General features: G+C 39.1%; 1 protein-coding gene across 2 annotated transcripts in view; it reads left to right on the top strand.

Moving 5' to 3' along the window:
* The window catches only part of UBLCP1 (ubiquitin like domain containing CTD phosphatase 1), a 162346-nt gene that overhangs the window by 37207 nt on the left and 107992 nt on the right, over positions 1-17147 (top strand). The window contains exon 7 of one of the 2 annotated variants that reach the window (XM_053718776.1): positions 4188-4286. The exons of the other annotated variant lie outside the window; for it this stretch is intronic. Within the exon in view, the coding sequence (XP_053574751.1) occupies positions 4188-4286 (99 nt within the window). The remainder of the gene's footprint in view (positions 1-4187; positions 4287-17147) is intronic. 2 annotated transcript variants of the gene reach the window in all.

Genomic DNA, 17147 nt, shown 5'->3' with positions numbered 1-17147 from the left:
TGTGTTCCCTCATGCGAGATCTTAACTCTCTACTGGTTTGACCTGTATATTGCATGTGGCACAGATTACATTCGAGTAGATATACAACATAATGGCTCCTGCAATTTGCATAGAAACCAATGTTGTAGCTTTCAAGGGTTACAGTACTTGAGAAAGTTTCTCCTCTGCCTATAATGTCACAGGTTGAACATGAGCCAGTGCCACATTTGAAAGTTCCTTTTTTATGTAGCCATGTACCTGTTCTCTGTTTTTTAGAGGACACTAAGCTTGGTGACAATTTATTGGCTAAAGTGGGCGCCCGTCTAGGAACAAACTTACACCTATCAATAATCTCACTTAGTATCTCATCTTGTTGTAAGATTTGTAAGTTTCTCTTTAAGATGCCACATACCTGGTTATACTGATTAGAGTATTCAGTTGAGAAAACAATAGGAGAATCTGTAAAATCCCTGTTGTCTTTCTTATGTTTCGATAGTAGGCCCTGTTGTGTATTAACACTAGCCTGTTGGATACTGTTATCCAAAAGCTTGGTGTTATACCCTCTTTTTATAAGTCTGTTTTTGAGCGCTGCTGCCTGTTTTTCAAAAAGTTCATCTGAGTTTGTGTTCCTCCTAATTCTCAAAAATTGGGCCCTGGGTATTGATCTAATTAAGTGTGGTGGATGACAAGATCTCGCATTCAAGATAGAGTTACCTGCAGTTGGTTTTCGAAATGTATCTGTCACTATGCTCTCTGTGTCAATCATACCTGTCAATGTAAGGTCAAGAAAATTAACAGTATTGCAATTGCTTTCACCAATGAATTTTAAATTTAAATTATTGTTATTTAGAAATTCCATAAATTCCATCTCATTTACAGTTTCATCAACTATGAACAACAAATCATCTATATAGCGCATATATGCGACAGTGGACTTCATGTACGGATTTTCTTCAGTGAAAATAACATTATTCTCCCACCAACCTACATATAGGTTGGCGAAAGAGGGCGCAAATTTAGCACCCATGGCGGTGCCACAGACCTGTAAATAAAATTCACTGTCAAACATACAATAATTGTGTTGCAAGAGGAATTCAATTATTTCACAAATTAATATCTTAGTTTCTTCTGAAAAATTGGTGTCTTGATCCAAAAAATGTCTAATGGCTCTAACACCGTTTATTTTTACATTTAACATTCACTGATGTTTGGCTAATTCACGCATTCATATTGTAAGATGATCATGTTCAATGTCAACATGTTTTTATATCATTGTTTTTTAAATCTTTCTGAAACATTGCTTGATTGGACACTGTGCCTTTAAATAGGCTATGTCTGGTTTAAGCAAATATCCCTATGACTAAGTGCTCAGGCGGAGCACGAAACGCGTAAGGGGTTAATTCCCTGATCCTACCTGTGATTTTATACTAATGGAATAAAGTTTTGTCTTTTAACTTAAAGTTGGTGTCCCACGAGTGCTGCATTTTCTCCTTGTACTCACATTTTTTGCGGCTTGCGCTTAGCCGCTTTTGACTTGCACCTCACGGGGCTGTGAGCAACATACCCTATCGGCTTGGCAGCAATAGGACTCTCCCCTCTACGTCACGCTCTGCAGCGGCCTAGTCTCTCTTACTCCCAGAATTAACTTCTATGTAGTATGAGCTGATGAAGGAATAAGCAGAAAATCCCTTCAAGGGGCATTGTAATGCAAAAAAATCAACACTCATTTATCAATAATTTATCAATAATTCTTGCATTATTGAACCTAGATTACTATGAGGATGATCACAATCTATGGTTTGATGATTATCCTTGCGACTCCAGATGAGCGCTTTTTTGATGTTGAGTTGATCAGTGAGCCATTTTCATTGTTTATCAGCAGCGCCTTTTACACTATCAATTTGGTGAAAAATGGCACTAAATTTATGTATGCCGGTCCTGTTTTCCTGATCACAATCCAAATTATCAGTAATTGACACAGTTACTAGGAATATGGCAACCCCAGGCGATTGATCTGGCCTTATGTGGCCCTCATCAGTGAGATGCAGCCAGATCCCTATAGACACGTTTGGAATTAAGAAAAGTAGCTGACTTTTGGATATAAGAAAATGTTGAAACTCTCAAAAATTTAGCTTTTTGTGGAATTATGGTTTTTACCTTTCCATTTTAAATAGTTTTCAATTGACTCAAGTCCAAAGAAATGATTCTCAGAGGATGAACTGTACATATGTTAAAGAGACACAAAACTTCAAAATTTGACTACATGATTCAGGCAGAGCATGCAGTTTAATAAAGAAAAGTTCCAATTCTATTAAGTTTACTTTGTTCTTTTGGTATCCTTTGTTGAACAGCATACCTAGGTAGGTTTAGGAGTGTGCATGTGTCCGGTTGCATCAATGTTTGTAAAAAATATTACACAGTACTAACTTCTGTGCCTACCTAGCTTGCTCTTTGATACAATAAGAGATTCAGATTGCTTTCTCTGTGTGAATCATGAAAGTTCCTTTTTTAAAGTGCCTTAAAACATTTTGAGTTATGTGCAAAAACAGTGTGTGGGGGAAAAAATGTAAAAAAAAAAAAAGCTTATAAGTATTTTAATAAAATTTCCAAAAATCTGCAAAATTACTTATACTTTAGTGTTGCCAAGTGTAGCCTGCTCTACCCCCCTTATAAGTGTCCTACTCCAATCCTTGTGGTATCATACAACAAAGTATGCACATGAGGATAATTACTTATGCAAGCAGGGGAGGGTTGAGGAGGGACAGCAGGTACTGCTATTGTTTGCTGTCAAGAGGCTTGCTTATTTCCATAGGAATTATCTCAAATGCTTTGCAAAATCTTCTGCATTATACTGTGTACTGCTTTAGTCAGGTATCTTGTGACTCTGCCCCCTATCGTGCACGTGTACAAGAGCATTCTGCAGAAGCTATGGCCTGGATAGCACCTTCCATATATGGAAATGCCATGGGGAGAGCTTGCTGCAAACAAAACTATGCCTGAATTAAAGGGGTTAATGGGGGTTAAAACTAAAACTGTTTTGCAGGTAAGCTTTGGCTGCATTATATATTTAGTTGTTTTATGTCCCTTTAAGTTTCATGTCTTTTTTTTAAGAAATTCCAGAGTCTTATAAGTTTTCTAACTGATTTTTCTTTATTTACAAATATATTTTAAAAAGCATCCTGCTTGCTGTTTTAGAACGGTGGTTTGAACTTTAGAATAGTACTTAATGGGAACCTTTTAAGGCATGCTTTTACTTGTGGAATCACAGGTTCTGCTATTAATGATCAATTGCTTTTACTTGCTGTGCAAACAGTTATTATGGACGTTCCTTTATTTATTTGATGTTTGTGTTACTTTCTCAGCAAGTGTGACTTTTTATTTTTTTAAAGGGATAGAAAAGTCAATTATTGAAATGTACATGGGTGCATTTCAATTTGAGATACATTTTTTTGCAATATACTTCCATTAACAAAAATGCTTCTAGTAAAAGTTATTACTGGGTTTTTTTTGTGGCATTTGCACATATGTGAGTGCTGTGCACAAGTATTCAAACATCGTGCCTGCTCAGAGAAGGATTCATTTGTATTATGCAAGCCACTGCTGACTCTCTCAGAAGGTGTGGTGTTTGAATTCTGGTGCACGGGCACTCACAGCATATGTGTGTATGCCTCTTAAAAAAAGTAATAACTTTTACTAGAACCATTTTTTTGTTAAATTTAAGTATATTGCAAAAATGCTTCTCTTTTAAAATAAAATGCACCCGTGCACATTTCAGTTTTGACCATTCTATCCCTTTAATAGTTTTTCAATAGATTTTTTTGTATTTTAAAAGTTCATTTTTTATTTTATTCATTTATTTATTTTTTAATATTTTATTTTAACTCCATACACTGTCACATGCCTGTACCCTTATACCACTTCTCAATATATATATTTTCTTATGCTATCCATACAAATTTAGCATAACTTTCAAAGAACACAGTTCATAGGTGTCTCTAACTGGCAAAATGATTATATTCCCAATAAGGAAATAGCAACATTTCTGCATGTATATGTTTATGGTATTAAACTTCATTATTTTTCAAACTAGCTAATTAACCTGGATCTTAACCAGTGGACTTCATAGTTTTTAGCTGCAGTTACATGCTTATTTTATTTGTATGATTTCAAATTGAACTAATCAAATCAAGTGCTCTTTCATTCTTTAGGAACTGGGAGTCAGTACAAACGCCAATTATAAGATAACTTTCATGCTGGATAGTGCTGCTATGATTACTGTTCACACACCCAGAAGAGGCCTCATTGATGTAAGATTAGATTATTCTTTGTTCTAGTTCCATTACTGTAATTATGACCTTTTTTTCTAGTGATACAAAATATACATGTTGCCTTAACCGTTCATGGGACATGAAACCCAAAATGTTTCATTTATGATTTAGGTAGAACATACAATTTACTTCTATTATCAAATTTGCTTCATTCTCTTGGTATCATTTGTTGAAGGAGCAGCAATGCACTACTGGTTTCTAACTGAACACATAGATGAGCCAATGACAATCGATATATATATGAAGCCACCAATCAGCAGATAGCACCCAGGTGCTTTGCTGCTCCTGAGCTTACCTAGATAAACCATTTTAAAAAAGGATAACAAGAGAAGGAAGCAAACTAAATAATAGAAGTAAACTGGAAAGTTGTTTAAAATGGTATGTTCTACCTAACTCATGGAAAAAAAATGGGGTTTTATGTCCCTTTAAAGTGTCAATTTTAGCACTTATTTCCACCATATTTCAGAATGCTGTTTTTATATTGAATGATATTCTGACTAATTGATAACCATACAGAATTTTCTTGTATGTTATATATACTTGTACCTGGGGTGTGGGAGTTTGCACTAGGGAGAGCACCACTTATACATATTAGCACTAAAAATGGGAAATGCTTTGAACCAATATTGTTTATTGTAAGCTTATACAGAACAAAACAATGATTATACATTAAAGGGATATGAAACCCAATTTTCTTTCCATGTGGCAGGGAGAGTCCACAACTTAATTCCTTACTGTTGGGAAATACAACACCTGGCCACCAGAAGGAGGCAAAAACACCCCAGCCAAATGCTTAAATATCCCTCCCATTTACCCTATCCCCCCCAGTCATTCTTTGCCTTTCAACACTATAGGAGGATGGCAGACTACTATTCGGATAGTCCTTAATTGGTATGCTCCCTTTAAGAGAGGACTGGAGTTTTAAAGGGACAGTTAAGACACAAAATAAACATTATTCAGTAGGTTACTTGCCACACGTTTACTTGCCACATTTTTCTCCCTGTGCTGCAGCCTCAGTGATTCTCCATTTTTTTTTAAAAAAAACTGCCGTTCACACCAAAACATGGAAGCCTAACTCCTCCTCCCTTTGTCTTCTTCCCCGGAGCTTCTTTTAAAAAATTTTCATGCACGCCCAACTTGAACGAACATTTAGCCTAACGCATGCGCAAAGTGGTTTATTTTTTTTTTTTATATTGAATGCGTTGGGGATCCGTTTTATTGCTGCACCGGAAGCACAGCGCAATGTTATGTTTGTTACACAGCCCGAGGTCTGATCATATCAAATATAGATGTAATGTGGATCAGGTTGTGGTACATGTAATGTGTATTGGGCTGACAGGCATAATAGAACAAGGCAGGCAGGCAGGCTGGCACAGCGCAAACATAGTTTATCTAACGGTGTCAAACCTAAAGCCTGTCACTAAGCACCCACACTAACTACACTGTTCTACCCCCTGTACCGGAGCCCCCCGCAACTCAATAAAGTTATTAACCCCTAAACCGCCGCTCCTAGACCCCGCCGCAACTCTTATAAATGTATTAACCCCTAAACTGCCGCTCCCGGACCCCGCCGCCACCTACATTATACCTAGTAACCCCTATCCTGCCCCCCCATACCGCCACCCTCTATAATAAAATTATTAACCCCTATCCTGCTGATCCCGGACCTCGCCGCAACTAAATAAATAGTTTAACCCCTAAACTGCCGCTCCCGGACCCCGCCGCAACCTATATTAAACTTATTAACCCCTAATCTTCCCCCCCTACACCGTCGCCACCTATAATAAATTTATTAACCCCTATCCTGCCCCCCCTACACCGCCGCCACTGTAATAAAATTATTAACCCCTAAACCTAAGTCTAACACTAACCCTAACACCCCCTAACTTAAATATTAATTAAATAAATCTAAATAATATTTCTCTTATTAACTAAGTTAATCCTATTTAAAACGAAATACTTACCTTTAAAATAAACCCGAATATAGCTACAATATAACTAATAATTATATTGTAGCTATCTTAGGATTTATATTTATTTTACAGGCAACTTTCAATTTATTTTAACTAGGTACAATAGCTATTAAATAGTTATTAACTATTTAATAGCTACCTAGCTAAAATAAAGAAAAATTTACCTGTAAAATAAAAACTAACCTAAGTTACAATTACACCTAACACTACACTATACTTTAATAAATTATTCCTATTTAGAACTAAATACTTACCTGTAAAATAAACCCTAAGATAGCTACAATATAATTAATAATTACATTGTAGCTATTTTAGGATTTATATTTATTTTACAGGTAACTTTGTATTTATTTTAGCTAGTTAGAATAGTTATTAAATAGTTATTAACTATTTAATAACTACCTAGCTAAAAGAAATACAAAATTACCTGTAAAATAAATCCTAACCTAAGTTACAATTAAACCTAACACTATACTATCATTAAATTAATTAAATAAATTACCTACAAATAACTACAATTAAATACAATTATATTAACTAAAGTACAAAAAATAAAAAAAGCTAAGTTACAAAAAATAAGTTACAAACATTTAAAAAATATTACAACAATTTTAAGCTACTTACACCTAATCTAAGCCCCCTAATAAAATAACAAAGCCCCCCAAAATAAAAAAATTCCCTACCCTATTCTAAATTAAAAAGTTCAAAGCTCTTTTACCTTACCAGCCCTTAAAAGGGCCTTTTGCGGGGCATGCCACAAAGAAAACAGCTCTTTTGCCTGTAAAAGAAAAATACAACCCCCCCCCCCCCAACATTAAAACCCACTACCCACATACCCCTAATCTAACCCAAACCCCCCTTAAAAAACCTAACACTACCCTCCTGAAGATCATCCTACCTTGAGTCGTCTTCAGCCAGCCGACCATCGATGGAACCGAAGAGGAGATCCGGAGCGGCAGAAGTCATCATCCAAGGGACGCTGAAGAAATCTTCCATCCGATGAACTCATCATCCAGGCGGCGCTGAAGAAGTCTTCCATCCGGGCGATGTCATCTTCCAAGCGGCGTCTTCAATCTTCATCCATCCGGAGCGGAGCCATCTTCAGACGAACCGACGCGGAGCCATCCTCTTCTTCTCGACGACTACCGACGAATGGATATTCCTTTAAAGGAAGTCATCCAAGATGGCGTCCCTTCAATTCCGATTGGCTGATAGGATTCTATCAGCCAATTGGAATTAAGGTAGGAAAAATCTGATCCAATCAGATTGAGCTTGCATTCTATTAGCTGTTCCGATCAGCCAATAGAATGCGAGCTCAATCTGATTGGCTGATATATAATAATTATTATTTATATTGTAGCTATATTAGGGTTTATTTTAAAGGTAAGTATTTCGTTTTAAATAGGATTAATTTATTTAATAAGAGAAATATTATTTAGATTTATTTAATTAATATTTAAGTTAGGGGGGTGTTAGGGTTAGGGTTAGACTTAGGTTTAGGGGTTAATAATTTTATTACAGTGGCGGTGGTGTAGGTGGGGGCAGGATAGGGGTTAATAAATGTATTTTATAGGTGGCGACGGTGTAGGGGGGCAGATTAGGGGTTAATAAGTTTAATATAGGTTGCGGCGGGGTCCGGGAGCGGTGGTTTAGGGGTTAAACTATTTAGTTGCGGCGAGGTCCGGGATCAGCAGGATAGGGGTTAATAACTTTATTATAGAGGGCGGCGGTATAGGGGGGGGCAGGATAGGGGTTACTAGGTATAATGTAGGTGGCGGCGGGGTCCGGGAGCGGCGGTTTAGGGGTTAATACATTTATAAGAGTTGCGGCGGGGTCTAGGAGCGGCGGTTTAGGGGTTAATAACTTTATTGAGTTGCAGGGGGCTCCTGGGGCGCCGGTATAGGGGGTAGAACAGTGTAGTTAGTGTGGGTGCTTAGTGACAGGCTTTAGGTTTGACACCGTTAGATAAACCATGTTTGCGCTGTCCCAGCCTGCCTGCCTTGTTCTATGCCTGTCAGCCCAATACACATTACCTGTACCGCAACCCGATCCACATTACATTTATATTTGATTTGTTCAGACCTCGGGATGTGTAACAACATAAGATTGCGCTGTGCCAGCCTGCCTGCCTTGTTCTATGCCTGTCAGCCCAATACGCATTACATGTACCGCAACCCAATCCACATTAAATTTGTATTTGCTAGGATCAGACCTCGGGCTGTGTACCAAACATAACATTGTGCTGTGCCAGCCTGCCTGCCTTGTTCTATGCCTGTCAGCCCAATACACATTACATGTACCGCAACCCAATCCACATTAAATTTGTATTTGCTAGGATCAGACCTCGGGTTGTGTACCAAACATAACATTGTGCTGTGCTTCCGGTGCAACCTTATTTCAGTTCCTGCTGCTAGTGACTATTCTGAACAAATGCGCATGCTCAAATGGGCGTCAACGTCGTGGCCAACGTCAACGTCGTGGCCGAATCAGCTTCTAAATGACGTCAAGTTAGGAGTTAGGACACCATGTTTTGGTGTGAACGGCAGTTGGTTTTTTTGAAAAAAATGGAGAATCACTGAGGCTGCAGCACAGGGAGAACGATGTGGCAAGTAACCTACTGAATAATGTTTATTTTGTGTCTTAACTGTCCCTTTAAGTAATCGTCATATAAACCTCTCAGTGCGAGTATTGATGAAAGTGTCTGGAGATGCAGAGAAAGTTTTTCTGCATAGTCATCCAGACTGTTTATCTAACAACTCCTGAGCAATCAGTGTTAACGAGTTACACTGCTTGCTTTTCCACACTCAGGTCCCTGTCAGAGCATCACTACAAGACTGTCACACTTGAGAGGCTTTATCTGTTCCACAGCACTGATCCTGGAGGGTACGTCTGTGTTATTTTCATATAGCAGGGACACCTTACATGGGGTCAAAGTGTGGGGGAGTTTACAAACTGATTTAACATGGGTGAAGATCATTTTCAGGGCTCATTTAGAATGTGCAGGTTTCACTTTTGTGAGTTGCGCAGCTCCAAATAGCTTTGCGCACTTTCTTTCATGTAAGGGGCAAGAGTCCATGACCTAGTGACATATGGGATATACATTCCTACCAGGAGGGGGCAAAGTTTCCCAAACCTCAAAATGCCTATAAATACACCTCATACAACTTAGTTTTACAAACTTTGCCTTCGTTGGAGCATGGTGAAGCAAGTCGTGCTTGATTTCTTCTGTGAAAGGCTCTTCTAAGCATTTTGAAGCCCAATTCCTCTCAAAGTACAGTGTTTGTCTGAGGGATGTGAATGGAGTATTGCCTGATGATACTATGACCTATGGGAAATCTATTCTAAGGCTCTCTGTAAATTCGGTCGTGGGGATTCATCTGCCACCTCCCTTTACAGATCAACATTATATTCCTCTACCATTACCTCTGCTGATATGTTTCAGTACTGGTTTGGTTGTCTGCTATATGTGGATGGGTGTCTTCAGGTAAGTATATATCATTTTAAGACACTCTCAGCTATGTTTGGCACTTTATGTTTTCATTTTTTTAATATATATTGCATATATTTGCCATAAGTCAGGTCTATGTTTATTTCCCTTTTGCAGTCTAACAGTTTCAGCATGCAAATTATGTTTATGGGAGAAATTTAGAATTTTTTTTCATACCTGGGGTTCCAGCTTGTTGTAACTTCAAACTTGTTTTTCAAATTTTCGTGGGCAATTTAGGCTTGCGATGACGCAAAATGCTTCTATTTATTGCATCATTCTTGGCGCAAATATTTTTGGCGAGGAGGTTGCATTTGTTGTGACGCGAGTCACGTCATTTCTTGCATCTTTGTTGACGCAAATTTTTTTGCCAAAAACTCGCACCAGTTATGACGCGAGTTGTGTAATTTCCTGTTAACTTTGGCGCCAAAAGTTTTTCTCTTGTTAAGTGTATCCAGTCCACGGATCATCCATTACTTGTGGGATATATTCCCTTCCCAACAGGAAGTTGCAAGAGGATCACCCACAGCAGAGCTGCTATATAGCTCCTCCCCTCACATGTCATATCCAGTCATTCTCTTGCAACCCTCAACATAGATGGAGGTCGTGAGAGGAGTGTGATGTTTTATACTTAATTAATTCTTCAATCAAAAGTTTGTTATTTTGAAATGGCACCGGAGTGTGCTGTTTTTTCTCAGGCAGTATTTGGAAGAAGAATCTGCCTGCGTTTTCTATGATCTTAGCAGAAGTAACTAAGATCCACTGGCTGTTCTCGTACATTCTGAGGAGTGGGGTAACTTCAGAAAGGGAATGGCGTGCGGGGTCTCCTGCAACTAAGGTATGTGCAGTAAAATATTTTTCTAAGGAATGGAATTGACTAAGAAAATACTGCTGATACCGAAGTAATGTAAGTAAAGCCTTAAATGCAGTAAGAGTGACTGGTATCAGGCTTATTAATGTATGTGCAGTAAAATAATTTTCTAAGGAATGGAATTTGACTAAGAAAATGCTGCTAATACTGAATTAATGTAGTAAAGCCTTAAATGCAGTAGAAGTGACTGGTATCAGGCTTATCAATAAGAGATACATACTCTTTAAAAAAGGATGTTTAAAACGTTTGCTGGCATGTTTAATCGTTTTTTTGAGGTACATTGGTGATAAAACTTATTGGGGCATAATTTTTTTCCACATGGCTGACTTATTTTCTGCATAGAAACAGTTAACTGAGGCTTCCCACTGTTGTAATTAGAGTGGGAGGGGCCTATTTTAGCGCTTTTTTTGCTCAGTAAAAATTCAGACTCAGTCTTCCTGCTTCTTCCTGCATGATCCAGGACTTCTCTAGAGAGCTCAAGGGACTTAAAAAGTCATTATGAGGGAGGTAATCAGTCACAGCAGACCTGTCACAGTGTGTTTGACTGTGTTAAAAACGTTTTTTTTCTCTATTGATTATCCGGTTTGGGTATTAAGGGGTTAATCATCCATTTGCAAGTGGGTGCAATGCTCTGCTAGCTTAATACATTTACTGTGAAAATTTGGTTGCTATAACTGATTTGGTTCATTGTTATTTCAACTTGAGACAGATTTTGTGCTTCTTAAAGGCGCAGTAGCGTTTTTTATATTGCTTGTAAACTTATTTTAAAGTGTTTTCCAAGCTTGCTAGTCTCATTGCTAGTCTGTTTAAACATGTCTGACACAGATGAATCTGTTTGTTCATTATGTTTGAAGGCCAGTGTGGAGCCCCATAGAAATATGTGTACTAAATGTATTGATTTCACTTTAAATAATAAAGGTCAGTTTTTATCTGTGAAAGAATTATCATATCTCAGGGATATCTTCTGGACTTCAAGGCTTCTCCTCCTCGAGGGAGATTCCATCTATCAAGGTTATCAGAAAACCAGTTAAAGAAAGAGGCATTCCTACGCTGTGTACAAGACCTCCTAGTAATGGGGGTTATCCACCCGGTTCCGCGGACGGAACAAGGGCAGGGATTTTACTCAAATCTGTTTGTGGTTCCCAAGAAAGAGGGAACCTTCAGACCAATCTTGGACCTAAAGATCTTAAACAAATTCCTAAGAGTTCCATCATTCAAAATGGAAACTATTCGAACCATCCTACCCATGATCCAGGAGGGTCAGTACATGACCACAGTGGACTTAAAGGATGCCTACCTTCACATACCGATTTACAAAGATCATTATCGGTACCTAAGATTTGCCTTTCTAGACAGGCATTACCAGTTTGTAGCTCTTACCTTCGGGTTAGCTACGGCCCCGAGAATCTTTACAAAGGTTCTGGGCTCACTTCTGGCGGTTCTAAGACTGCGAGGCATAGCGGTTGCTCCGTATCTAGACGACATCCTGATACAGGCGTCAAGCTTTCAAATTGCCAAGTCTCATACAGAGATAGTTCTGGCATTTCTGAGGTTGCATGGGTGGAAGGTGAACGTGGAAAAGAGTTCTCTATCACCACTCACAAGAGTCTCCTTCCTAGGGACTCTTATAGATTCTGTAGAGATGAAAATTTACCTGACGGAGTCCAGGTTATCAAAACTTCTAAATGCTTGCCGTGTCCTTCATTCCACTCCCCGCCCGTCAGTGGCTCAGTGCATGGAAGTAATCGGCTTAATGGTAGCGGCAATGGACATAGTGCCATTTGCGCGCCTGCATCTCAGACCGCTGCAATTATGCATGCTAAGTCAGTGGAATGGGGATTACTCAGATTTGTCCCCTCTACTAAATCTGGATCGAGAGGCCAGAGATTCGCTTCTCTGGTGGCTTTCTCGGGTCCATATGTCCAAGGGCATGACCTTTCGCAGGCCAGATTGGACGATTGTAACAACAGATGCCAGCCTTCTAGGTTGGGGCGCAGTCTGGAACTCCCTGAAGGCTCAGGGATCGTGGACTCAGGAGGAGAAACTCCTCCCAGTAAATATTCTGGAGTTAAGAGCAATATTCAATGCTCTTCTAGCTTGGCCTCAGTTAGCAACCCTGAGGTTCATCAGATTTCAGTCGGACAACATCACGACTGTGGCTTACATCAACCATCAAGGGGGAACCAGGAGTTCCCTAGCGATGTTAGAAGTCTCAAAGATAATTCGCTGGGCAGAGTCTCACTCTTGCCACCTGTCAGCGATCCACATCCCAGGCGTGGAGAACTGGGAGGCGGACTTTTCATCCAGGGGAGTGGGAACTTCATCCGGAGGTGTTCGCCCAACTGATTCATCGTTGGAGCAAACCAGAACTGGATCTCATGGCGTCTCGCCAGAACGCCAAGCTTCCTCTTTACAGATCCAGGTCCAGAGACCCGGGAGCGGCACTGATAGATGCCCTAGCAGCCCCTTGGGTTTTCAACATGGCTTATGTGTTTCCACCGTTTCTGCTGCTACCTCGTCTGATTGCCAAGATCAAACAGGAGAGAGCATCAGTGATTCTGATAGCGCCTGCGTGGCCACGCAGGACCTGGTATGCAGACCTAGTGGACATGTCGTCCTGTCCACCATGGTCTCTGCCACTGAGGCAGGACCTTCTAATACAAGGTTCTTTCAACCATCCAAATCTAATTTCTCTGAAGCTGACTGCATGGAGATTGAACGCTTGATCCTATCAAAGCGTGGCTTCTCAGAGTCAGTTATTGATACCTTAATACAGGCACGGAAGCCTGTTACCAGAAAAATCTACCATAAGATATGGCGTAAATACTTATATTGGTGCGAATCCAAGAGTTACTCATGGAGTAAGGTTAGGATTCCTAGGATATTGTCCTTTCTACAAGAGGGTTTGGAAAATGGCTTATCTGCTAGTTTGTTAAAGGGACAGATTTCTGCTCTGTCTATTCTTTTGCACAAGCGTCTGGCAGAAGTTCCAGACGTCCAGGCTTTTTGTCAGGCTTTGGCCAGGATTAAGCCTGTGTTTAAAGCTGTTGCTCCTCCATGGAGCTTAAACTTGGTTCTTAAAGTTCTCCAAGGAGTTCCGTTTGAACCCCTTCATTCCATTGATATTAAGCTTTTATCTTGGAAAGTTCTGTTTTTGATGGCTATTTCCTCGGCTCGAAGAGTCTCTGAGTTATCTGCATTACATTGTGATTCTCCTTATCTGATTTTCCATTCAGACAAGGTAGTTCTGCGTACTAAACCTGGGTTTTTACCTAAGGTAGTTTCTAACAGGAATATCAATCAAGAGATTGTTGTCCCATCATTGTGCCCTAATCCTTCTTCAAAGAAGGAACGTCTTTTGCATAATCTGGACGTAGTCCGTGCCCTGAAGTTCTATTTACAGGCCACTAAAGATTTTAGTCAAACTTCATCCTTGTTTGTCGCTTACTCTGGACAGAGGAGAGATCAAAAAGCTTCGGCAACCTCTCTCTCCTTTTGGCTTTGTAGCATAATACGCTTAGCCTATGAGACTGCTGGACAGCAGCCCCCTGAAAGAATTACAGCTCATTCTACTAGAGCTGTGGCTTCCACCTGGGCCTTTAAGAATGAGGCCTCTGTTGAACAGATTTGCAAGGCTGCGACTTGGTCTTCGCTTCACACCTTTTCAAAATTTTACAAATTTGACACTTTTGCTTCTTCGGAGGCTGTTTTTGGGAGAAAGGTTCTACAGGCAGTGGTTCCTTCTGTTTAAGTTCCTGCCTTGTCCCTCCCATCACATGTGTACTTTAGTGTATCCAGTCCACGGCCCGCCCTGTCTTTTTAAGGCAGATCTAAATTTTAATTAAAACTCCAGTCACCACTGCACCCTATGGTTTCTCCTTTCTTGTTTTGTTTCAGTCGAATGACTGGATATGACATGTGAGGGGAGGAGCTATATAGCAGCTCTGCTGTGGGTGATCCTCTTGCAACTTCCTGTTGGGAAGGGAATATATCCCACAAGTAATGGATGATCCGTGGACTGGTTACACTACAAGAGAAATAAATTTATCAGGTAAGCATAAATTATGTTTTTTCTCTGCATTTGTGTCATCCTTGGCGCCAAAAAATTTATGTTAAGTCTCTCCCTCTCTTGCTCTCTGCTCTCATTTTGTTTTTAGAGGGCTTTGATGTTTGCTTCTGATTTTCTTTTCGTATAGAACTTAATCATAAGCATTTTTTCCCAATTCTGAAACTGCTATTTTGGGGAAATTGGATATTTTGTTTAAATGTTATTTTTTTCTTTTTTTCTACATTTTGCAATATGTCTCTAACTGATCCTGCCTTTGATGTTACTGTAGGAACCAAGTTGCCTGAAAACAATTCTACCAAAGCTAAGTGTGTATGTTGCAAATTTGCTGATCTTACTTCTTCAGCTCAAATGTGTGGCACTTGTTATGAAAAATTATTACATGCTGATAATGTTTCTATAAGTACAAATACATCTACTGTTAAACCTTCACAGTCTAATGTACATAATATTCCTGTAGATATAAAAGATTATTGCTGCAGCCATAGTGAAGGCTATGACTGCTATTCCACCTACAAATTAACATAAAAGTATCTTCTGCTGATGAGGATTTCTCTGGCTTAGAGGATCCTACTTCAGAGACTAAAATTGATAAATCAACTTATCTTTTTAAGATTGAATATATTCGCTCTTTGTTAAAGGAATTATTGTTTACTTTGGGTATTGAGGAATCTAGTCCTCTTGATAACAAGAATAGCAAATGTTTGAATTCTGTTTTTAAGACTTCTGAGGTTACTCCTGAAGTTTTTCCTATTCCAGATGCTATCTCTAATATGATTACTAAGGAATAGTCTAAGCCTTGTAAATATTTTAATCCTTCTTCTAGTTTTAAAAAATTGTATCCTTTACCTGTGTCCAATTTAGAGATTTGGGAAAAAGTCCCTAAGGTAGATTGCGCTATTTCTACTCTTGATAAACGTACTACTAAAAAATATAAGAGATCATTCCCGGAAGTTGATAAAATAAAAAATATACTTTATCAATCCATTATTCCATTAAAAGGACGACATTGTAAAACACATGGCGAAAAGGGAAACAGATTTTACGCGTTTCGGCATAAGCCGTATTCATAAACCTACTACTATTCCTATGGAAGATACTACTTCCTTTAAGGATCCCTTAGATAGGAAGATTGAATCTTTTCTTAGGAAGGCATATTTACATACTGGCTATATTCTTAGGCCTGCTATTTCTATAGCTGATGTTGCTGCTGCTTCAGCTTTTTGGTTGGACAGTCTAGCACAGCAGTTGTCAGATCCTGAATTGTCTAGTATTGTTCTTTTACTTCAACATGCTAATCATTTAATTTGTGATGCTATATTTGATATTATTAAGATTGATATCAATTCTATGTCTTTAGCTATTCTATCTAGAAGAGCTTTATGGCTTGAATCTTGGAATGCTGATATGGTGTCTAAATCTAGATTACTATATCTATCTTTTCAGGGTAATAATTTATTTAGTTCACAATTGGATTCTATTATCTCAACTATCACTGGGGGTAAGGGAGTTTTTCTGCCCCAAGATACGAAATCTAAGGGTAAATTCAAAGCTCTCAATCATTGTTGTTCCTTTCGTCAGAATAAAGAACAAAAAAAAAAACACTCCTTCCCCTAAGGCCTCTGGTTCCAATTGGAGAACATCTGCAAATTGGAATAAATCCAAGCCTTATTAGAAACCAAATCCAGCCCCTAAGACTGCATGAAGGTGCGGCCCTCAAACCAGTTCAACTGGTGGAGGGCAGATTGAAATTATTTTCAGAGATTTGGGCAGATTCTGTCCAAAATCAGTGGATCCAGGATATTGTTTCTCAGGGGTATCAAATAGGTTTCAGAATAAGACCCCCTATGGGAAGATTCTTTCTTTCCCATGTTACAACAAACCCTGTGAAGGCTCAGGCTTTTCTGAAGTGTGTTTCAGACCTAGAACTTTTCAGGGGTGATTGTTCCAGTTCCTCTACAGGAGCAGGGTTTGGGTTTTTATTCAAAGCTGTTCATTGTCTCAAAGAAGGAAGATTCATTCAGACCAATTCTGGATCTGAAAACTTTAAATCGTTTTGTAAGAGTCCCAACTTTCAAGATGGTTTCTATAAGGACTATGCTGCCATTTGTTCAGAAAGGTCATTTTATGTCCACAATAGATTTACAGGACGCTTATCTTCACATTCCGATTCATCCAGACCACTATCGATTTCATTTCTGAGATTCTCTTTTCTAGACAAGCATTACCAATTTGTCGCTCTTCCATTTGGCCTAGCGACAGCTCCGAGAATCTTTTCAAAGGTTCTCGGTGCCTTTCTATCTGTAATCAGAGAGCAGGGTATTGTAGTGTTTTCTTATTTGGACGATATCTTTTCATTTAGCAGAATCTCACACGAAGCAACTTGTGTGGTTTCTTCAAAGACATGGTTGGAGGATCAATTTACAAAAGAGTTTCTTGATTCCTC

This window comes from Bombina bombina, chromosome 6 (genome assembly GCF_027579735.1).
Source record: "Bombina bombina isolate aBomBom1 chromosome 6, aBomBom1.pri, whole genome shotgun sequence".
NCBI lineage: Eukaryota > Metazoa > Chordata > Amphibia > Anura > Bombinatoridae > Bombina > Bombina bombina.
Note: the sequence above shows the minus strand (reverse complement) of the source record. Positions and strands in the feature narration are given on the sequence as shown.